Genomic DNA, 23,847 nt, shown 5'->3' with positions numbered 1-23,847 from the left:
TGCCCCCAAGAGCTTACAGACTGAGAACACAGGGAGGTTACTGAACTTGCTCAATGTCACATAGTGAGCAGAGGAGGTGCGGTTGATATTTGCAGTTGTAGATACCAAAAACTGTGTGCTAATGAGTGCAAGATCCCATTAAGCTTGTATTAAAGCAACTGCATCTTATGTATTTACTGTGGACAGGGCATATAATATCCTGTTTCTTATGTACATACTCTGTACCTGGTGTTTTCACTACCTGTATTGTATATATTTGAGTAAAAAGTGACATCCTACAGTCAAGCTTCTGTGACTAGCGGCTCTGATGCATCAATAACTATGCAGTTTATGTTGACCTTTACTGGTATCATCTCCAGTGTTTCTCCGATACATTTCTGTGTGTTGTACTCACTGGTAGTAGAAAGTTGGGTACTTGGCTTCCTATGTATTTTGCATCACAGATTGCACGCTCTGCAGTAAACAGTGAGATGCTGCTGACTTCAACCCCTGGGAGACTAACAGATCGCTCTCTCTCCCCCCCCCCCCCCCCCCCCGTGCATCTGAGTTAGTCAGAGTAGAAAGACGTCCAGTATGTCATGGAAAAAAAAATCCACCTGACATATCAAGGACTTCCCTCCTATCCTACTAGGGATTATACCATATATCAGTTGGATTGGAAAATAAGCTCCAAAGTCTTCCCTAGCTCTACTTTGACACAAATATGTGAATTCACTCACACGCACTAAGTCACTGTTCTCTATAAACCCACTGGACACACCCAGACAGATAAATAGACAGCATAAGGACAATAAGAACACATCTCATAGATTTCAAGTGTATTTAATTTTTCATATACCGTCTATCAAATACTGTATGTCTAAACGGTTTACAGAAAAATTGATCATATATAAAAATAATAAAACCAATATCAGGTACAGGAAAGGTAACATTCAGTCAACATGAAACAGAAGGGCTATAGGGAAATAAATACAATGTAATAAAAGTAAAGAATGAAATGAAAGCAAATCCATCTTTAAGCATATTCATTACCGATATTCTGAAAATCTCACGGGAGGGACAGAACAAAGGACGGGATTGAGAAACACTGCGTTAGTGGTAGCTGGGAGTTTATAATATCATAGAATGTTGCCTGGTCACAGTGCGATGGGGATACATGTCAACAAGTCCTGCAGGGTCTCAGAGCATTCAGGTGTCATCAGTACTCCGGGGCTCCGAATCATGCTATGTTGCAGTGTCATGGAGTTGTACTGTTGTGTCAACAGATGCTCTAGGGAACGTCATGGAGTATTGGAATGGATTCAGCAGTGCTCCGAGGCAGTGTGTCTTGGAGGGATAGAAACGTGACGACAGATAAAGGCCAAATGGCCCATAAAGTCTGCCCATCCACAACATCCACTATCTCCTCCTCTCCCTATAGGCTAAGACTCTACACTTCTGTTGTGATGTCATAGAGCATTATTGTTATAAGCTAAGGCTCTTCAGACTTGCATTGCGAGGTCATAGAGCTTTATGGTCTATGCGAGGTCATAGAGCTTTATGTCTACTACCCAAGCTAAGTACTATTCACTTTAAAACTCAGTTAAGTTGATGGCTTTTTTTAACTTATTGAATATTTAACATTATTAAATAAGTGACCCGATGACGATAAGGTGCATAAAGCCAACTGTTATGAAAGCTTATTGAACATTTGGTGGCACTTCTGAGGGTCGGAAGAATTATTCACATAGAAGGTATTCAGGAGAGTTTGAATCTAACCGTCCCTTTCAATTGTGATATAAAAACATGATGGCAGATAAAGGCCAAATGGCCCATCCAGTCTGCCCATCTGCAGCATCCAATCTCCCTATGGGCTAAGGCTTTACACCTCCATTGTGATGTCATAAGGCATCATTGTTATAAGCTAAGGTTCTTCAGACTTGCATTGTGAGGTCATAAAGCAGTGAAATGATGGCAGATAAAGGCCAAATGGCCCATCCAGTCTGCCCATCTGCAGCATCCACTGTCTTCTCCTCTCCCTAAGAGATACCACGTGCCTGTCTCGCCCTTTCTTGAATTCAGACACAGTCTTTGTCTCACTCTCCACCACCTCTACTGGGAGCCTGTTCCATGCATCTACCACCCTTTTTGTAAGAAGTATTAACACCAATGCCGCTTTGTTATCACCCATGTGGCCTGCATTTCGTGGGTGTTGTTATCCCCACTGCGTTAGGGTATTAATTCAGCAGCCTTCTTCTTCTACAGCCCTCTCTGTGACACTGTCTGCTTCTCTGAAATATACCAAGAAGGCGCCAGCATGTTATAAAGACGCTGAAAATTCAACTATAGTCACCTGTTCTTAGAACCTTACTCCGCTTGGTTTATTTCCTCATCCAATAACAACCCTGCACCAGCACTATTAGCACCAATTCATTCCTTTTCAATTTATGGGTTCTCGTTGGTACTGGCTATTCCGGCCCAATCAATATTTATCTTCAGTAACAATTATTTTTATCAGTGTCTTTTGGTGTACATTAGTTTCTGTGTAGCATTTCAACCCATCTTTTATCTTTTTACTTCATCTTTACTAATCAGAAGTCATCTAATTGAAATGTTGCAATTCCATGTTACTGTTCAAACCCTGCTGTGTTAAGGACTTTAAAATCCATCTTTGTTCTTTTTGTACTAGAAATCTTCTATAATCATAGGTGATTCACTAGTGGATTGGTTTTTTACCTGATTACCCTACCCTACACCCATCCCCACAATTAATCTTTTCCATCCACACCTGTACCTACAGATACTTCCTTCCCACCCAAATTTTCCTGTACCCCATTTCCTCCAACCCCACCTCCTTCTTAGAAATGACTTTCAGAGTTGTTTTAGTGGGCAGTATTCACTATTCAACCAATGATTGTCGCAAGCCTCAATCTGGTGCATTCCAAGCCTCATTCTGGCACTCCAATAGTCTCTCTCGTGTTTCAAGCTTCACTGTGGAGTCACCATTCCTACAGGAATCCCAGAAACCCAAAAGTCAGACCCTTAGGATTTCCACCACATTCGGATTCTTATACAGTTCTTTCCTTTCATGTCATGCCTTTGTTATTATTCTGCTGTGAAAGGTGTTCTCTTATAACTTGTGCTGGTTTACGTGTTGCTGAAGAACAGCAAAGAGGCAAGAGCGATGTCTAAACCATCCGGTAGTTACATTTATTCAGAGCACTGTACATAAAAGTCCCAACCAGGATCCGGGTTTCGGCAACACTAGTTGCCTTCTTCAGGGGACAACGTACGTGTAATAAATTCAGCTGTGAGGCTTTACGGCATTTCTTGGCGCCTTTCATTTTCGAAACGCCGTAAAGCCTCACAGCTGAATTTATTACACGTATGTTGTCCCCTGAAGAAGGCAACTAGTGTTGCTGAAACCCGGATCCTGGTTGGGACTTTTATGTACAGTGCTCTGAATAAATGTAACTACTGGTTGGTTTAGACATCGCTCTTGCCTCTTTGCTGTTCTTTTGTGATATGATCGAGGCCAGCCCCCTTCTTTTTTCTTGTTCCAATATGTGTGGCTGACACAGATTTATGTTTTCTACACTGCACTTGCTTTTGTCTCCATTGTGTGCCCTGTATTATAGTTTTAGCTCTGTTTAGCTGCTCTTCTGTGTTTTATGCAGAGGGAAGCATATGTGCATGGAGAATAGCATAAAAGAAGAGTATGGCTTAGTGGTTGAAGCCATAGCCTCAGTACCCTGAGATTGTGGGTTCAATTTGGGCAAGTCATTTATCCCCCCTTTTACGAAGCTGCATTAGGCTTTCTTTTTTATCTCCAGCCGCAGCGGTATTAGCTTTGACGCCCCTAGCAATTCTATGAGCATCTGAGCTAATACCACTGTGACTGGTGATAAAAAAGCCTATCACGGCTTTGTAAAAGGGGACCTTAATCCTCCATTGCCCCAGGTACATTAGATTGACTTTGAGCCTGCTGGGACAGATAGGGTAAGTACTTGAGTACCTGATCTGTAACCCATTCTGAGCTCCTTTGGGAGGATGGGCTAAAATAATTCTACCTATTCATGATTAAATTCTGCACTTTTTCTTCCCTGCCTGTTATATCTTATATATCTTCCCTGCCTGTTATATAGGGAGACTTGTTTTGGTTACTGTTATATCTTGCAGCATCTTCATATTTTACACATTAACTACAGTTAAAATGCATCAAAGTCAGAGTTATCCATAACTATGGGTGCACCTGGGCCCATGCACTTTAGACTCGGCCTACCCAAAATTGTGGCACTCTTGCTGTGGCTGGTGGGAATCCCTAAATCCTGCCAGCTGAAGATTTTCTCCTCCTCAGGCAGCCTCAAGCTGAAGCTGATACCGACCCCTCTGCATATGCTCAGTTTTCATGTAAAGAACCTCACAGGGACAAATTTGTCCCTGTCCCCGCAGGATCTCTCTCTATCCCCCACCCGCCTCTGCAAGTTCTGTTCCTGTCCTTGCCCCATCCTTCAAAGCTCTGTCCTCAAGTGCACAGGCCTCGAACACTTTAAAATCACAAGAGTTTGAGGCTTATAAGATGAGGACATTCTCAGTATAACAGTTGCTATTGGGCAGTCAGAGGGTTGGAATTAATGGATCTCTGACCGTCCTTCAACCACTAAAGTTTGTAGGATATTTAATTATTAATAAACAAGGGCATGATTTTCCATTAAGGTGCACTTTGTACATTTCCTATGGCTGTTTCTTAGAGGTTGGTTATTAGAGGTCATGTCATCGTACAAAGACTCAGTCATGAAAGATTGACCCAGATGATTAGATCTGCAGATCCCCTGGCCTGCTCTCGGGTGTCAGCTCCAATGAAGTGTTACCAATTCCCTAGCAGTGAGCGTCACGCACAGAGATACTTTGTCTTCATTAAAAACACAATTTACCAAGGTGCCCCTGACACTATTTCAGCTGTCTCAGCTCAGCGGCACTCTTAACTTACAAGGTTATTTCTCGTACATCCCTTTTGGATATTGATGGGAAAAAATGTTGGTTTGTTTTTAAGTACTTTTTTTTAACTCATTTTTGTTTTAGTGTTTCACACATTCATTTAAACTAAAAAAAAAGTCAAGGTGTATTAGAACTTCATAATGCAGTTTAATCAACTCAGTGGGGCCCTTTATTAAGCGACAGAAAGAAATAGGCTTAGCATGTGTTAACACAGGACTCGTCTGTGTGCAAACCCATTTTTAATGTATACAGCAAGTCCCTGAGTTAGACACTTGATTTAAGTAGGACTCGTACTTAAGAACGCAGTTGCGACTGTATTTGATTTCACTGAGCAGTATTTCCAGTGGCATAGACCCCTACACTTTTCCTGTAGCAGGTTCAGGAATGATTCATGGCCTTATTAAGAACAGTGTGTGGTTGTGCATGCCATGATAGGCAAGAATCTTAAAATCTACATGTTCTGAGTTACATACAAATTCGACTTAAGAACAGCTTTAAAAACGTAACTCATTCTTAACCAGGGGACAGTCTGTATATATTTTTGTAGATCCCCTGCTAATTTTTTCCATTAGCATGTGGGACTTGCAAAAAAATTAACATAGGGCCACTTGTACTGCTTTCAATTAAGGAGGTACCTACATTAAGCACCTCTCTAATCAAGGATGCCTAGCTTCAGATTCCACATGCAACTTTTTTTAAATTGGCATGGTAATTGACTGTGTCCGTTTTCAGCCAATCCAAAAAAAATTAAATTACCAATTAGATAGCCCAGAATTCCATTATTAGAACTCTGTTTAGGCTGAAAAAAACATAATCATTTCTCTGAGTTCTGTTATAAGTTCTACTGGCTGAAAATTAAGTTTCAGATCAGATATAAGCTCTTACTTCTGACTTACCTGGGCGTACAGGGTCGTGCTCCTGGCTACCTGGTACAGTGTGTAACCTCATATACTTCTCTACCACAGTTACGTTCCTCGACACATCATGACCTGACGATACCAGCAAGGAGAGATGTCAGATTGTAGATAGTCAGGACTGGGGGGGTGGGGTTTCCTATGCTGCCCCTGAAGAATGGAATAAACTTCCATCTTACATTAAGAAGCAGGCAAGGAATTTTTAAAAACTATTGAAACGACATTTATTTTGTCTCATGAAGTATGAAGGCTGAGTTCGTATTTGTTTTCTAAATTCATGCGGTGGCTGGTTTTATTGGTGTTTAGCGTGGAAAAGAATACGTAATAACTCTACTGCGGATTTGATGTCTTTGGTTATATGTTATATGTGAAATTTTTTATATATTTTTGTAGATGTGTGAATGTACTTTTATTGTGTATGTTGCTTTGTTCTCCGCCTTGATAAAGGCAGAATATAAATAAACAAACAGAGTTCCACGTGAAACTGTTAGGCCACCTAGCGACGCCTACCTGAAAAGTTTGCATGGTTAGTGGTGGTTTACTTAGGTGTCGCTAGGCATCAAAAATAAGCGCTGGTAAATTAGACCAGGTAAAACCCAGCCTAATATACTGGCACCTACCTCAAGGACAACTAGTTCACTTAGGTGCCGCTAGGAATGATTCTATAAATGGCACCGTGCGGTTGATTGACAACTGCGTGGAGCACCACCTACAATGTAGGCACCATTTATAGAATCACAGGAACATAAGAATAGCCTTACTAGGTCAGACCAAGGTCCTTCAAGCCCAGTAGCCTGTTCTCACGGTGGCCAATCCAGATCACTAGTACCTGGCCAAAACCCAAAGAGTAGCAACATTCCATGCTATCGATCCAGCGCAAGCAGTGGCTTCCCCCATGTCTTAATAACTTTTCCTCCAGGAATTTGTCCAGACCTTTCTTAAAACCAGCTATGCTATCAGCTTTTACCACAACCTCTGGCAATGCGTTCCAGAGCTTAACTATTCTCCGAGTGAAAAAATATTTCCTCCTATTGGTTTTTAAAGTATTTCCTTGCAATTTCATCGAGTGTCCCCTAATCTTTGTTATTTTTGACGGAGTGAAAAAAATCAATCCACTTGTACCCGTTCTACTCCACTCAGGATTTTGTAGACTTCAATCATTTCTCCCCTCAGCCGTCTCTTTTCCAAGCTTTAGAGCCCTAACCGTTTTAGTCTTTCCTCATACCAGAGGAGTTCCATCCCCTTTATCATCTTGGTCGATCTTCTTTGAACCTTTTCTAGCGCCACTATATCTTTTTTGAGATAAGACCAGAATTGAACGCAATACTCCAGGTGAGGTTGCACCATAGAGCGATACAGAGGCATTATAATATATTTTAGTAATTCCTGGCATCTTGTTTGCTTTTTTGGCCATTGCTGCACATTGGGCAGAGGGTTTCATCATATTGTCTACAGTGACACCCAGATACCTTTCTGAGGCACTAACCCCCAAGGTGGACCCTAGCGTCCGGTAACTGTGATTTGGGTTATTCTTCCCAATGTGCATCACTTTGCATTTGTCAACATTAAATTTCATCTGTCACTTGGACACCCAGTCTTCCAATTTCCTAAGGTCTGCCTGCAAAGGTTTCACAATCCGGCCCTGTGTTAAGTTAGCACTTTCCAGTTAGAGTGCGCTAGTCGGAGAACGCCCATTCCCCACCCATGACACACCCCCTCTTGAAAAAAAAGTTAAAAAACATTAAATAGCATATTATTAGTGAGTGCTGACAAACAAATTACTGCTAGAAACCTTAATGAATTTTGCGGTAAGCACATGTTAGTGCTTAATGCATTTAAGTAAAAGTGCCCCAATGTGTATTAATATGTAGGTTAAATTGATTTAGGAGACACCAAGGGATCAATACTCAGTGTGATTTAACAAGACTGGAGAAGCTTTTGCCCAGTTAAACCACATTATCTAGTTTAGGAGCTTAACTAGAGAGTGCCATTAAGGGGGGGGGAATTCATCAAGGGGCGTTAACCATGTTAGCCTGCTCTAACCACTAAGAAGCCTATTATATTCTTGTGGCATCTTAGCATTTGGTGCTCAGTTATCTTTCGCTCCCTTCCTTCCCTCCTCCCCTTCCCCCTCTCACCTACCTCTCTCTCCTCCTTCCTTTCCCTGATTTGGCATCTCTCTTCTCTCTCCCTCCAGTAATCCAACAATGGGTCATAGAGGGACTCCTGGTTTATGGATCTTGGGTAGGCCATAGAATCTTCAAGCGAGGTTTTACCATCTTGGAAGCCCAGACCAGGTATATTCCACACAACAAAAAAAGGTAGTATGAAGGCTAAATGATAGCTGGTATGGTTATAAGCTGAAGTGAAAGAGGCTAAAGAACATCTTTTAAATAAAGAAAGCAAGAAGCATCATAAGCAGTGGCAAGGTAGATGCAAGGAATTGACAAGAAAGCTAAAAGAGAATTTGAAAGGAAGCTTGCCATAGTGGCAAAAACTCATAGCAAAACCATTTTCAGAGACGTTAGAAGCAAAAAGCCTGTAAGGGAGTCAGGCCATTTGATCATCAAGGAACAGTACATATCTAGCTTGGTTGTCATCTGGGGAGAAGCACCCCCCTCCTCAAAGCAGAATGGAAGGTGCATTAAGCATTTGCAGAGTCACAAGCTATATGTGTATGGCTCTCGGCTGTGTTGGTCCCCTGCCCTCAAACAGGAATTTCACATCAGAGGGAGCAGGATACCAGCAGAGCCAACAGCCATGCATATGTAGACTGTGGCTCTGCAAATGTCTGATGCACCCAGGATGGACCGCACCCACCATCCTGCCCATGGTATGGCACTGTCAAGGAGTCACTCAGGAAGGACAAGATCATAGCAGAAAGATTACGACCACTAAGCTAAGTACTTCTACACTTTATATGTAGTTGACTAACTAAAATTAAAATAAATTAAATAAGTAAAAATAAAGTTTAAAAGAGTCCAATGAAGAGAGGACACTTAAAGTCACGGATAATGAAAGTCTTGAGTCCCTGGTGGTGTCGCGGAGGACTGTTAATTATTGGTATTGAGAAACATAGTGGTCACTGCTTTAATTTATAAACAGTTGCTTATTAGCTGTTGAGTTAGTGGTTTTTGAGAAAGTTAGATTGATTGAAGATTCGAGTGCCTTGGTAAATTAGACATTTTTCTGCCATAATCAAACATTTTACAATACATCCAGAGCACCAGATGTCTGAGGCTAGATTTACAGTATTTTAACAATGAATAAGAGTCAAAAAGGTGCCCGAACTGATTAGATTATCACTGGAAGGATATATACATGACCTCCTCCCACCCCCCAAAGATGTGAATTAAACAGTGTCAAATCTTCCTTTTCGTCAAACTTCTTGGAAACAATTATGTTTGATCAATTGCAAACACACAAACAGTCATTACTTTCCTCTTAAGTGAATTACTTAGCAGACTTGATACAGGTTCCATTGCACTAGTTATATCTTTAGATCTGTCTGTGGCTTTCGATTTAATCACACATTACTCCTTCAACGTCTGGCTTCTTTTGTTCTTTCTGAAGTGGTTCTTAATTGGTTTTCTTCATCTGTTTTTCAGCCCTCTTCTGATTCCGCAGTCCTGTGAGGTGCCTAGGGAGCTCTGTTCTCTCTCCCCCCTCCCTTCTGTTCAACATTTTTCTTAGTCCTCCCTTTCTATTCATTCAGTCACTAGGTTTTAACTTCTATGTAGATGACATACTATTGCTTCATTACACCATTGCTGACTCCATAAATCTCATGCCATTGCAATCTTGTTTAAAGGAAGTAGCAATATGACTTCAAATCCACTGACTTAAAGCTTACTGTATTTTTTGCTCCATAAGACTGTATTTTTTGCTCCATAGATTTAGAGGAGGAAAACAAGAAAAAAAAAATTCTGAACTAAATTCTTCCTGCCAGGTTCTGCACCCAATTCCACACTCCTCGCCAGGCTCTGCACCCTGTCCCCCCTCCCTGCCAGGCTCTGTACCCTGTCCCCCCCCCTCTGGTGGTCTAGTGGTAGGCCGGGACAGGGAACAAAGCAGGCAGGCCTAGTGGCCTAGTAACAGGCAGTCAGGCCCTATACCTCCCATGTATCCCCCCCAGTACCTTAAATCATCCCCCCACATATGTTTAATCATACCCCCATGTGCCCCCAGTACCTTAAATCATCCCCCATGTACCCCCCAGTACCTTTTAAAAAAACAAAATAAAATACCCCATACCTTTAATTCTTCCCTCCCTCCCTCGATGGCTCTGTACTATTTCTGGGCAGCAGGCACATGAGTCAGCAGAGCAGAGGTCAGGTGTGAGCTTTCCGCGTTCCTGCCTAGCCTCGCACTATTTTCTGAATGGCTGCCAGCAGTTCTCGTGTAAAGCTTGGTCCTGACCTCTGCACTCCTGACTCGTGCGCCTGTTGCCCGGAAATAGTACGGAGCCATTGAGGAAGGGATATATGCTGGACCACCAGGCTGCATGATAAAGATATGGCGGCAGCAGCGACGACAGTGGCAGCAGGGGTTTGTTTTAAAAGGGTGGTGCGGGGGGCTGTTTTGCAACTGTACGGGGGGGCAGCATTTGCAGCTGTACGAAAGATACAAATTTTGCGTGTTCACTTCATAAGACGCACTAAGATTTCCACCCACTTTTGGGTGAGGAAAAAAGTGTCTTATGAAGTGAAAAATACGGTAATTTGTGAATCCTTTTTATGAGAGTTGATATTTGGCAGATTCTCTTTACTTGCTTTCCATCAGCCAAAAGCCAGTACGAAAAGGTGAGGAGAGCATGGATGCTGGAAGTACAGTATATTTGTACAGAGGGAAGAGTCTCAGTGCATACTTCAGGCTCAGTTTAAGCACCACCTAAACAAGAGGTGAAAACCCAGGCCCGACACCTGTGTTTATGAGCTGTAGTTGAGTTCTCATGCACAAGTAAAAGGAGGCGAACACTACAGGGAAAAGGAAGCGGGCCACACCTACACCCATGAGACAGCTGTAAGTGAGATGCTCATCAGGACAGGCTCACGGTGGCATAGGATGTCATAACCTTCTCCTTCAGAGACACTCTCTGACCCAGGAGAGCCTGTAACTATGGCAGCAAGAGCTACAGAAAGAGGCTTTCAGGATCTGGTGAATAGCACATGGATTTAACATAAGCTTTGTTAGTGAAGAAGGGACCCACATGCTCTGAACAGCTAAACATAACTATGCAGCTATTTTCATACATTTATGACAATACATGAGTGTAAAATACTATTTATAATTATAAAATTCCTATGTAAGAGTTCATGTGATGACCAAAATGGGTGTCTGTTTACACGACCCAGATATAGGCGAGTTCTAGGTGAATCATGAATTCTAATGGTCCTGGTTTCTTGCAATTTCTGCAGAATTACGGCCTGTATTTTATGAGGACTCACTAGTACCTATGTTTCTTTGTAAAATATTCTAGAAATAGATGACCTATTATAAAATGACCCTCCTCATTTACAAGAATGATTTTGATTCAATCTTAGTTTTTTTTTTCCAGAATATAAGTGTGAGGAATGTCAAACTCACACCAATCAACAGTTGTTTCATGACTGGGGATATCTTTTAAGATTTTAACAAGGAATAACTAATCAGATAATTAAATTTCCTGATGACACAAAGTTGTTAAATCGCAAGAGGATTATGAAAAATTGCAAGAGGACTTTATGAGACTGGGAGGCTGGGCATCAAGATGGCAGATGCTGTTTAATGTGAGCAAGTACAAAGTGATGCATGTGGGAAAGAGGAATCCCAATTATAGCTATGTGATGCTGGATTCTATGTTAGGAGTCGCTGCCCAGGAAAAGGATCTAGGTGTCATTGTTGAGGATAAGTTGAAACCCTCAGCTCAATGTGTGGTGGTGACTATGAAAGCAAATAGAAGGTTAGGAATTATCAGGAAAGGAATGGAAAACAAAGATGAAATGTTATAATGTCCTTGTATCATTTCATGGTACTGATGGAGAACTGGAGAAGGGCGGTTGTGGTCCCTCTCCACAAAAGTGGAAGTAAGGAAGAAGTAGGGAATTACAGGCTTCTGTGATAAGCAAATTAATGGAAACACTTTTAAAACAAAGAATGGTCAAGTTTCTGTAATCCTGTGGATTACAGGACTGGAGGCAACATGGATTCACTAGAGGTAGATCTTGTCAGACAAATCTGATCAATTTCTTTGACTGGGTGACCAGAGAATTGGATAGAGGATGTGCGCTAGATGTGGTATATTTAGATTTTAGCAAAGCCTTTGACAGTGTTCCACACAGACGTCTGATAAATGAACTGAGTGCTCTTGGGATGGGTACCAAAGTGACGGGCTGGGTCAGGAACTGGTTGAGTGGAAGGCGACAGAGGGTAGTGATCAATGGAGATCGCTCTGAGGAAAGGGATGTTACCAGTGGTGTGCCTCAAGGTTCTGTTCGTGGGCCTGTTCTTTTTAATATTTTTATAAACTACATTGCTGAAGGGTTGTCGGGTAAGATTTGCCTCTTTGCAAATGATACCAAAATCTGCAATAGAGTAGACATGCCGGATGGTGTGAATAACATGAAGAAAGACCTAGTGAAGCTTGAAGAATGGTCTGAAATGTGGCAGCTAAAATTTAATGCTAAGAAATACAAGGTCATGCATTTGGGCTGCAAAAACCTGAAGGAACGGTACAGTTTAGGGGATGAAGAATTTATGTGCACAACAGAAGAACGGGACTTGGATATGATTGTATGTGATGATCTTAGGTGCCCAAACAGGTTGACAAGGTGATGGAGAAAGCTAGAAAGATGCCTAGTTGCATAGGGAGAGGTATGGCCAGTAGGAAAAAGGAGGTATTGATGCTCCTGTATAAGACTTTGATGAAACCTCATTTAGAATATTGTGTACAATTCTAGAGGTCGCATCTTCAAAAAGATATAAAAAGGATGGAGTCGGTCCAGAGGAAGGCTACTAAAATGGTGTGTGGTCTTCATCATAAGGTGTAGGGGGACAGACTTAAAGATCTCAATCTGTTTACTTTGGAGGAAAGGCAGGGGAGATATGATGGAGACATTTAAATACCTACGTAATGTAAATGTGCATGAGTTGAGTCTCTTTCATTTGAAAGGAAACTCTGCAATGAGAGGGCATAGGATGAAGTTAAGAGGTGATAGGCTCAGGAGTAATCTAAGGAAATACTTTTTTACAGAAAGGGTAGTAGATGCATGGAACAGTCTCCCTGAAGAGATGGTAGAGACAGAGACTGTGTCTGAATTCAAAAGGGCCTGGAATAGGCACGTGGGATCTTGGAGAGAGAAAGAGATAATGGTTACTGCGGATGGGCAGACTAGATGAGCCATAATGCCTTTATCTGCCATCATGTTTCTATGTTACACCTCGAATACTGTGTGCAATTTTAGTCATCGTATCTCAAAAAAGATATTGTGAAATTATAAAAATGTACAGAGAAGGACGATGAAAATAAAAGGGATGGGATGACCTCCCTATGAGGAAAAGCTAAAGCGGCTAGGGCTCTTCAGCTTGGAGGAAAGATGGTTCAGGGGTGATATGATAGGTCTATAAAATACTGAGTGGAGAAGAAAGGGTAGATGTGAATTGTTTGCTTATTCTTTCCAAAAATACTAGGCATGCAATGAAGCTAAGTAATAGATTTAATCAAACCAGAGAAAATCTTTCTTCACACTGGAATTTTTTGCCGGAGAATGTGGTGAAATCACTTAGGGAAAGGGATTGCGACTTGTATTTTGCCTTTTTGTAGTTTTACAACCACACTCAAAAGGGATTTACATACAAAGACTTCAAGTATTTTCCCTATTTGTCCTGGTAGGCTCACTATCTAATGTACCTGGGGCAGTGGAGGATTAAGTGACATGCCCATGGTCTCAAAGAGCAGCATGGGTTTATCAGGGTTTAATAAAGGTTTGGATAATTTCCTAAAAGAGAAGTCCATAGGCCATCATTGAGATGGCTTGGGGAGTTCCACTGCTTACTAGTTGGGATTTAGCTAGGTACTTGGGACCTGGGTTGTCCACTGTTGGAAATGAGATGCTAGGCTTGATGGACCTTTGGTCTGTCCCAGCATGGCAATTCTTATATTCTTATGCGAGCCACATACAGGACAATCAAGCCATTGTGACGTCACTGATGAGGTTGGCTCGTAGGCATTGGTGGAATGAGGTATTATGACATCACAATTTCATCTCTGGAATGTTGCTGCTATTGAGTTTCTATCAGGTACTTGGGACCTGGGTTGGCGACTGTTGGAAGCAGGATGGACCTTTGGTCTGTCCCAGTATGGCAATTCTTATGTACTTATGTACTTAAATAGTGAGTTGTGATAGCGAAAGAAGAGCTTTAAGATCCAGTCATGATCCAAGTCTAAAGAGTAGCAGGTTTATTATCTCTTCCTTCACCTTCTATAACTTGAGTCAAATTTAACAAATCATGAGACTTCCAATTTCATAGCTCCCTCTAGTGGTTGATCAGTTTCTTTCTTAGAAAATGATGGAACAAAATAAGAAGTTTCTAGAAACTACAAAATTTCACCTAAATATATCTTAAATGTAATAAGAGGTGCTTTAGCAGTTATTTTCAGAAAGTTAATAAATCATAGATTTTCTGTTTTACGATGCAAAGTAATAGTATCTTTTTTTTTTTTTTAGCTTTCCTTTGCTTTCTTTATGATATTACATCCATTTATACATATTTGTAAATTCTTTATTCATTTTCAAAATGACATTAAATGTATATATATATTCAATCACATTAACAATAAATATATCATTTTACATTCTATCATTTGTACAGTACATAAATTTTTATCCCTCCCCCTTCCCACCCCTCCCTACCATATATTCCATAATATAATATAATGTAATAGTATCTTATGATGTAAATTGTGTTTCATAAGTTTTAGTTTTACAAGCATTAACTTTCTGCTCAACAGCAATCATCTTCTGCTCTATTTTAGAGACCTGAGTCAAATCTTGAGGAAAATGCTAGGAGCTTTTGGGAGAGGGATGCCTCCATAGCCACCATTTCTTCCTACCAAGAATTCAAAGCTTTATTACCAGGCTTTTGAATAAAGGAAGACAGGACTGTGTGGAGATGGGAGCAGTCTTTAGTCAAGTTATCTGGCCTTCTGAGTCTTCTGCAGCCTTATAAACTTTCAAAACTGCTTTGAAAGGAGTATTGTCTTTGACCTAGGCAGCCCCGCGGGAGGTGTCAAGTTTCTTTATTTTTGATATACCATCTATCAAAACAAGTGTCTAGATGGTGTACAATGTAAAAGATTGTAAGGGACAATTAGAATAGGTAAATAAAAGCAGTATTTTCTCAAATATTAAAAATACTAGACGAATTCAGACTAACGTACATGAAACGAAAGGAAAGTAGGGGAGGGAAAGGTTGTTTAAAATACATCGAAGTAAAATTAATAAAAAAGGACGGTAAATAGGGAGTGGCAAACACATTAGGAGGGGAATCATTTCAAAAGTAGTATTAGATGTTTCAAAGCTTCACATGAATCAAGGAATTAAGAAGCTGAAGCTAATACTAAAGAATAAAGACATCTTTAAAGAGGAAGGTTTTAAGTTTGGCATTTTTCAAGCGAGTTCTCTAATCGAACGTCTAATGGGAGGGCATTCCACAGAGAAGGGGTGGTATCTGAAAAGATGGATTTGCGAGTAGTATCGTAAAATAGTTCCCGTATTGATGGTATGGAGAGTAAATTTTGATTTGATTGGAGGTTCCTGGATGATGAATAAGGGATCAAAAGTTTATCTATAAATGCCGGTTGGTTAGAGTTTTTTGTTTTAAAAGTGAGGAGGAGTATTTTATAGGAGAGACAATGAGTAATAGGTAGCCAATGTGCTTTGCAGAGGAGAGGGGTGACGTCAAATTTTTTTGCACGATAGATTAATTTAACGGCAGTGTTTTGCAATAGTTGTAGACGGATTTCTTTCTGGGTTATACTTTGATAAAAGGGATTACAGTAATCTATAGGTGAAATTACTAGGGAATGAATCAGGATATTAATTGAGGAGACAGCCCAGGGATCAACCTCTGTTCAAGGCCTATCGATGTCGGCATCAGAGGCGGACTCCAGACCTCCAGGCTGAGTGCGATGTTGGCCTTGTGGAAGGAGCTGTTCCCCTCTCAACGCTCCCTCCACAAGTGAGGCTCTTGCTTTGGTTGAAATCAATGGGACTGCAGGCATGGCGGGGAACACACTTAGCTTTCCCCTCCATTTTGGCATGGGAAGAGACACCAAGATAAGAATACAGAGGTAATTAACAAGAAATGGGACAGAGCTCACACCACACACTTCCCCTCAAGGCACCATCTTGGCCCACTCATCCCTAAGCCTGGCCCACTGACCTCTTACTTCCAGAGGCCCATTTCATACTAAGCTTTTCTTCTGTTGCCTCAGTTTTGTGGACCTGACAGATTATTCTATCCTCTGACCTTCTCCTCACGCAAATCCATCACTTCCTCCTTCTCAGCGCTCATCCTTCCCCCTTTTTCATGTAGTGTTCTATTTCTTTTCCTATTATACATTCATCATAGATTTTCATCTCCACCCTTCTCCCATGTCTCCTCTCTACTTCTCCCTGTCTCCAATCTCTCTCCTTTCTCCCCTTTGCACTCTCACCTCTTTTCCCTCAACAACCTTGCTCTCCTCTTGTGTCCTATTCATCATCTTTGAGCACTCTGTGATCTGAACTGTTCAATGTGTCCTTATTGTCAAAGGTTTGAATCCCTGTATTCAATTAAGCAGTTTCCAACTTTCCCTTTCAATTCCTCTCCAAGTTTCCCTGTCTTCTTTCCCTTCCTTAGTGTCTCACCTCTTTTACTTCACTAATTTACCTGAATGTCACTCAGCTCCTTCACAATATTCACCCTGAGCCTTCCTCATATACACATTTCTCTAAGATGGGGGCATGCTCTGATCACAAATGCTTATAGCCCTAAAAATGGAGTCAAGTGGCAGCTATAGTCCAAAAAAGCACCAAGTATAAGAAGATTATTATATATTAATCTAAAAAATGAAATAAAATGAAGGTTCAAAATTCAGAGATCAGAGCATTCAAAGGTGTCTCAAATTTCATCGTAGAACCTCATTTCTCAACAAAAAAAAATAATATAAAAAAACACAAACTTATCCTGAGGACCAAGTCTATGACTGAAGATATACAAAGACTATGCAAAGATTTACAGAGACTAGGGGACACTCGAAGAAGCTACAGAGTAATAATTTTAAAACCTATAGGAGGAAATATTTTTTCACTCAGAGAATAGTTAAGTTCTGGAATACGTTGCCAGAGGAAATGGTTATAAAAAAGGTTTGGACAAGTTCCTGGAGCAAAAGTGTGGCATGTGGCGCAGTGGTCAAAGCTACAGCCTCAGCACTCCGAGGTTGTGGGTTCAAACCCACGCTGCTCCTTGTGACCCTGAGCAAGTCACTTAATCCCCCCATTGCCCCAGGTAGATTGTGAGCCCACCGGGACAGACAGGGAAAGATGCTTGAGTACTTGAATAAATGCATGTAAACCATTCTGAGCTCCCCTCAGAGAACGGTATAGAAAATTGAATAAATAAAATAGTCCGCTGTTGAGACAGACATGGGGGAAGCCACTGCTTACCCTGGATCGGTGGCATGGAATGCTGCTACCACTTGGATGCTGGGCTAGATGGACCATTGGTCTGACCCAGTAAGGTTATTCTTATGTTCTAGGCACCAATGCCTGTTCCACTGTGAGCATTTAAACACAGGCTGGTCAGAGTATCTTCACCCAAACAAAAATCTGCATTCATGTCCCCTTTTTACAGCCTGAACACCACCCTCATGCCAAGCTGGCAGGGAACTGATACCCCAGAATCTTTTTTTCCCAGGGTGGGAATCAGGGCTGTTCTTGGTGCCTCCTTTCCAGTCTATGGCACAATCTGTGCCCTTCCACTGATATTACTTGCTATTCTGGTTATTACTGTAGACTTGCTTTGAAGGTCAACCAGCCCCTAATCAGCAGATATAGAAGCTGTGCTGAAGGGCAGGACTATACACAAACCTCACTGCCCGCCCTTTCAAGATTTTCAGCTTCTGGATCTCTGTTTCTATTCTTTCTATCATTTGTTACTTAGCAGCAGACACAGATATGGCTTCCAGCCCACAGTCCAGCACTGAACAAAAGGTATGTACAAAGGAGGCAAAGAGATTCTCCAGTCTATTCCCAGTGCTAAATGTGTGTAACGGGCATCACAGAGCTCCCTTCTCAATGAATGAGGGGGTCGGTTCATTCTTCAAAAACAGTGACTATGTGTTAGGAGTGTCACAAAGAATCCCATGCCCTGCTGTATGTGTGCTCCGAGAGTTCCTGTGTGTGATGACTGCGTGTGATGTCGCAGAGTGTCCCGTGGCTAGCAGAGTGCGTTCCATGATGTGAATATGGAGCTTCTAGTTGTGTTTATAAGACATGGCTGTGAGAAGACACATTGTCTGGGGCTCTTTGCACATCTTCCAGTGTTTCGTGATAGTCCATCTCACTGTCAGGGAAATTAAAATCTCTCTCTATCGAAAGACAAAGTATTCTTAAGGGATGTTCTTTCTTGATTTTGTTGTTGAGCAGTTGAATAGAGCAATGTAAAAACAAGGTGAAGACATCAGTGAGGTACTAGGCCCAGTTATACAGGTGTACCTCAGAAAAGGGTAGGTAGATTAGAAAAGATTAACCAAAATGGTGCACCAAAAACCTCAGAAACTTAAGGGTCCAAATAAGTAAAACCTAGGAGGAAAAGGGATGTTATGAGTAGAGTCAAAAGGACCTAACGGTGTAAATAATGCACCAGAAGGAAGCATGTTTCAGTGGAAAGAAAGCTCCAGAATGGAGAGCTATGATAGCATGAAGGGGCAGACTGAAGAGTCATCTTTGAAAATATTTCTTAGTGCCAAGGATGGTAGGTGCAAGGAACAGATTGATAGGAATGTGGTGGAGATAGGAAGGAACAGTAACCATCTTCTGGAAACCAAGCATCCTTAGTGGAGGGATTGAAGCTGGACTTCACGTAGTCAGGTCTATGCTTTTGCTTTAGAAAAGGACAGGAACAGGTCTTGTGGGCTTTATCTTCCCTTATATTCTCTGTTTCTTTGTCTTATTTCCAAGGCCATGGCAGAAGAGCCCACACAGCAAACTTGTAATCTTTGCTTTTTTCAGACTCTTCTATCACATACCATTTGGGGAGGAGAAATTTTTCTAACATTCTTGACAGTTCTGGGATCTGTCTTTCTTGTATTTCTGTTTGTTTAGGGGAAAGGAAAGTATTCTTTTCTTGCATGCATTTTGTATCAGTTTTCACCCATTTCCTCTTCAAAGTTCCCAGAATTCAACCAGTTGAGTTAGACAGGTCCCCTACTTAGCTGACACCTCCCCTCATCTCTTTTCCCATCCAGGAAGCAGGCCTGTCTGCATACTTTTTCCAGTTGAAAATACAAGTGAGACCAGAAGATGGCCAGTGGTTTTCATTCACTGCCTCTTGCCCTCTGTTATTTCCTTACAAAGACTTCAATTGATCCATAATACTGCGAATAGGCTGATCTTTGCAAAAAGTAAATTTGATCATGTCTCTCAGCTTTTGCAAAAACTTCATTGGCTTCCAATAATTTCCAGCGTTTATTTTAAATGCGCCTGCATAAAATTTAGGATCTTGCATGGCATCTTCCTTCCTTTAATTCCCCTGTCTTGGAATTCTGCCAGTTTGATATTACCAGGTCTATTCAGAAATTCAAATTGTATTTTCCTAAGCCGAAAGGCGTTATCTACATTGGCAAATTAGGGAAGTCTCTACTTTTCAAAAATTACCGAGTTTTGGAATAATCTTCCTTTTGAACTGCGCAATCTGGTCTCTTTCCAACAAAAACATCTGGCTATTTTCAAAGTTGGAAATTCCGCTTCTCCCTTACTATTCCAAAATCATATTGTATTTGTTCTCTTTGCTAATTTTTGTAAACCGTACAGAGCTCTATTGTTTATAGAGAAGATATGGTGTATAAGCCTAAGGTTTAGTTTAGATCAGGGGTGTCCAACCTTTGGCTTCCCTGGGCTGCATTGGCCGAAAAAAATGTTTCTGGGGCCACGCAAACGCTGCAGCAAGACAGAGGAGGGGGCCGGCAAGACGGTAAACACCCAGGGGCAGCAGAGGAAAACACTGCATCGCCCTCGACCGGGGCCGCACAAAATACTTCACGGGGCCGCAGGTTGGACACCCCTGGTTTAGATTTTCTTATATCTCACTTCTACCTGAGCTGGAGCAATATTCAATCCACCAGTAGGTGGCTGAGGGCAAGGCCACAGAAAGGAATATCTGTGCACAAAAGGGTTGCGAGAGAGGGTGACTCAGGGTCTTCCAGACATTTTCTTGACTCATATTTCATTTCATTCTTATCATGGCAGTGGAGTGAAGGAGCTTGAGCTCCCCCCCCCCCCCTCTACATTGGGAATGGTCTTGGAGATTGGAGACTTCCTTATTCTGCGCTGACAGAAAATGGAAGTTCACTAGGGTGGGAGACAGAATACTTTCCAAGAGACTTTTTCTAAAGCATCTAGAAATGTGAAGCTGCTTTTTATTTTATTCAAAATATATACCACATAAAAACTATGCGGTTTACAAAATTACATGCATACATATTTAAGAAATGCTAAATATGTTTCAACAAGACAAACACTAAAAAGACATTAACTAACGGTATCATTATTAAAATCTTCTTTTAAATTCATCCTATAAGATGGAAGCACAAAATCATTTACAAGACAGGAAGGCATTGACAAATAATTGCATTTTCAACATTTTCTGTGTCTCCCGTCACAGAATCGCAGAATACCAGGCAGCGCATTCCAGAGCTTGGCGCCAGCTAAAGACAGCACTGTTGCCCCAATCTTAACATGAGAGACTAACATCTTACCCTCCAAATTCAGTTTCATACTATTTTCAGATCTCAAACATTTTCTGGGTTAATAGATTTTTTTAAAAAAACCCTTTAGTACCATTGGAGAAACATGATATAAAATTTGCTGTATGATTGAAAGAATCTTAAACTGTACTCTCTGCTTCATAGGTAACCAAGGGGTCAATGCAGAAAGCCATGCATTAGGACCATGCACCAATGGCTAAGTGTATAGCTAATGCAGGGGTAGGGAACTCCGGTCCTCGAGAGCCGTATTCCAGTCAGGTTTTCAGGATTTCCCCAATGAATATGCATTGAAAGCAGTGCATGCAAATAGATCTCATGCAGATTCATTGGGGAAATCCTGAAAACCCGACTGGAATACGGCTCTCGAGGACCAGAGTTCCCTACCCCTGAGCTAATGCAAATGTTTACCACCTAGATGCATTTAATCAGTGACTATGCAAATTATTGCCATGTTAAAAAGTGTGCAGTCGGGAAAAAGCAGTGTAGACAGCAGCAATAATCTGCAGTTTATTGCTAAAATGCCTCCCTTCCTGACGCGATTGGAAGGGGGACATTAAAAAAGCCACTAGATTTGCATACCTTTCACTCAACCAAAAGCCCTAAAGCCCCTTTTACAAATCCATGTAAGGGAGGTGCAGACTGCTCCAGGGGCCGAGTTGGTGGGGGCGCTGGCTCCTTTCCGCCGTGCCCCACCTGCTCACGCCATCCCCCACCCTGTACCTCTGTATTATCTTCGCTAGCACGAGCAACTTCTGCCCATTGTTCACACCAGTCTGGTTCCTCTCTGAATCACGTCCGGGTCACGGGGCTAGAAAGTGACGTCAGAGGGAAATGCAATGCTGCGGAAGCCACTCATGCTTGAGAAGATTTAGAGGTATGTGGGGGTGGGGGTGGGGAGGGAGAGCACAAGTATGGAATGGGGGGGCAGGAAGGAGCAGAGTGGGGTGCGGGAGGCGCAGATGGGGCACCACCGCCCCGGGTGCCTCCTACCCATACTACACCGCTGAATCTATGGTAGGGATGCTGTCATGTTAAATGCACCACAGCCTATTCAATTTCTATGGGCTTCAGTGCGTTTACTGCGACAGTGTCGCTACCACAGCCCCGACACAAGAAACACCCTGACCCCCCCCTCCCTCCAAAATTAAAAAAAGAATCCCTGGTAGTTTAGTGTTCCCCCTCCCTGAACTCCCCAGGCTAGGGTTGCCATATGGCTCCAGAAAAAGGAGGACAGATTGAGACCTCAGGTTTACTTTCATTGAAAGCTTTGGAAATAAGGAGGACAGACTGAGACATCTGGATTTAATTCCATTGAAAGCACTGGCAGTAAAACCCGGAGGTCTCAATCCGTCCTCCTTTTTCTGGAGCCATATGGTAACCTTACCCCAGACTCTCCTCACCCAGGAGCAAGTCTCATTTGCTTTGCCAACTCCTCGTGGTGCATTTTGATGCACTGTTATGGAGCTAAGTTAAGGTAATAAGCATTACCTTGTTTGGTAGGTTACTCTGGCAATGCGTTAGAAAGCCCCACTAGTAGTCAGTTACTCCTGGTGGAATTCTGTGCAAAAATTTTGAAAATTCTGCAGTTTATTTGTAATGTTTTGCATAGTATTCTCCTATTCCTTCCTGCTTTTTCCTTTCTCAGGTTCCAGCCTCATCAGTTCCCCCAATAATATAAAAATACACAAACTTATCCTGAGGACCGAGTCTATGACTGAAGATATACAAAGACTATGCAAGTGTCCGGCGAGTGAATTACAGATACTTCAAGTGTTGGCCCCCTAACCCTATTTTTCACAGACTCAATGTTTTGTTATTTGCAATTTTGAATACCATGAATAACAAGAACAGACTATTCATGTAGGAATGTGTTCAAACGGCGTTTACCACATTCTCTGGCAATGAATTTCAGAGTTTAATTACATATTGCGTGAAGAAACATTTTTTACAATTTTTTTTTTAATATACAGTGTTCCCCCGGTCATTCGTGGTTCAGGTCATTCACGGATTTTGCGACCACGAATGGCTGGGCAGGAGAGAGCAGCCGGAGCGCCAGCAAGTGAAGGAAATCACTGGCGGTATTCTCCAACCGCCTCTTCCTGCATTAAAGTCGGACCTCATCAATCAGGAACTTCATCTCAAAGCCTGACTTTAGTGCATGAAGAGGCGGTCGGAGCATACCGCCAGTGATTTCCTTCACTCGCTGGCGCTCCGGCTGCCCTCTCCTATCTCCCCCACTAAAAACCGTATTCGCAGTTTTTCAATACTGTCCTATTTTGTAATTTTGTTGCCTGCACCCTAGTCCTTGTAGTTTTGGAAAGAGTAAACAAGTGATTCACCATTCCACTCCACGCATGATTTTAGCAAACTCTGCTACAGTGCATCTCAACCCTCTCGTCGCTAGGGCCTTGTCCTCCCTGAGTGCCTCCGTTACTCTTTGAACAAAGCCATGGGACCGGACAATCTACACCCCAGAATTCTTAGGGAGTTGTGTGATATCCTGGCGGAACCGCTATCCGTGCTGTTCAATCTTTCCCTAAGTACCAGAAAAGTCCCCATGGACTGAAAAACAGCTAACGTCATTCCACTGCACAAAAAAGGTTGCAGAACGGAGGCTGCGAATTACAGACCGGTGAGTCTCACCTCAATAGTGAGCAAACTCATGGAAAGACTTATTAAACAAGAATTAGATACGATCCTGACCTAGGAGAATCTACAGGATCCCCAGCAGCATGGATTCACAAAGGGAAGGTCCTGTCAATCCAATCTGATCAGCTTCTTTGACTGGGTTACAAGGAAACTGGATATGGGGAAGTCTCTGGACGTCGTGTACTTGGACTTCAGCAAAGCTTTTGATAGCGTCCCGCACCGCAGATTGTTGAGCAAGATGACTTCGATGGGATTGGGAGTGATATTGACTACATGGGTCAATGACTGGTTAAGCGGTAG

The 23,847-nt window shown here is 42.0% G+C and overlaps 1 protein-coding gene across 4 annotated transcripts in view; it reads left to right on the top strand.

Annotated features, from left to right (window-relative positions):
* The window catches only part of LOC117349152 (septin-4-like), a 52,748-nt gene that overhangs the window by 726 nt on the left and 28,175 nt on the right, over positions 1–23,847 (top strand). The window contains exon 1 of one of the 4 annotated variants that reach the window (XM_033922248.1): positions 18,028–18,124. The exons of 2 other annotated variants lie outside the window; for them this stretch is intronic. In XM_033922248.1, coding sequence (XP_033778139.1) covers positions 18,089–18,124 — 36 coding nt within the window. In that variant the 5' untranslated portion in view covers positions 18,028–18,088. Of the gene's footprint in view, positions 1–18,027; positions 18,125–23,847 lie in introns of those variants that run through there. One more of the 4 variants, XM_033922250.1, reaches the window with a different exon arrangement.

The sequence above is a fragment of the Geotrypetes seraphini genome, chromosome 15, assembly GCF_902459505.1.
Source record: "Geotrypetes seraphini chromosome 15, aGeoSer1.1, whole genome shotgun sequence".
In the NCBI taxonomy this organism is placed as follows: Eukaryota; Metazoa; Chordata; class Amphibia; order Gymnophiona; family Dermophiidae; genus Geotrypetes; species Geotrypetes seraphini.
Note: the sequence above shows the minus strand (reverse complement) of the source record. Positions and strands in the feature narration are given on the sequence as shown.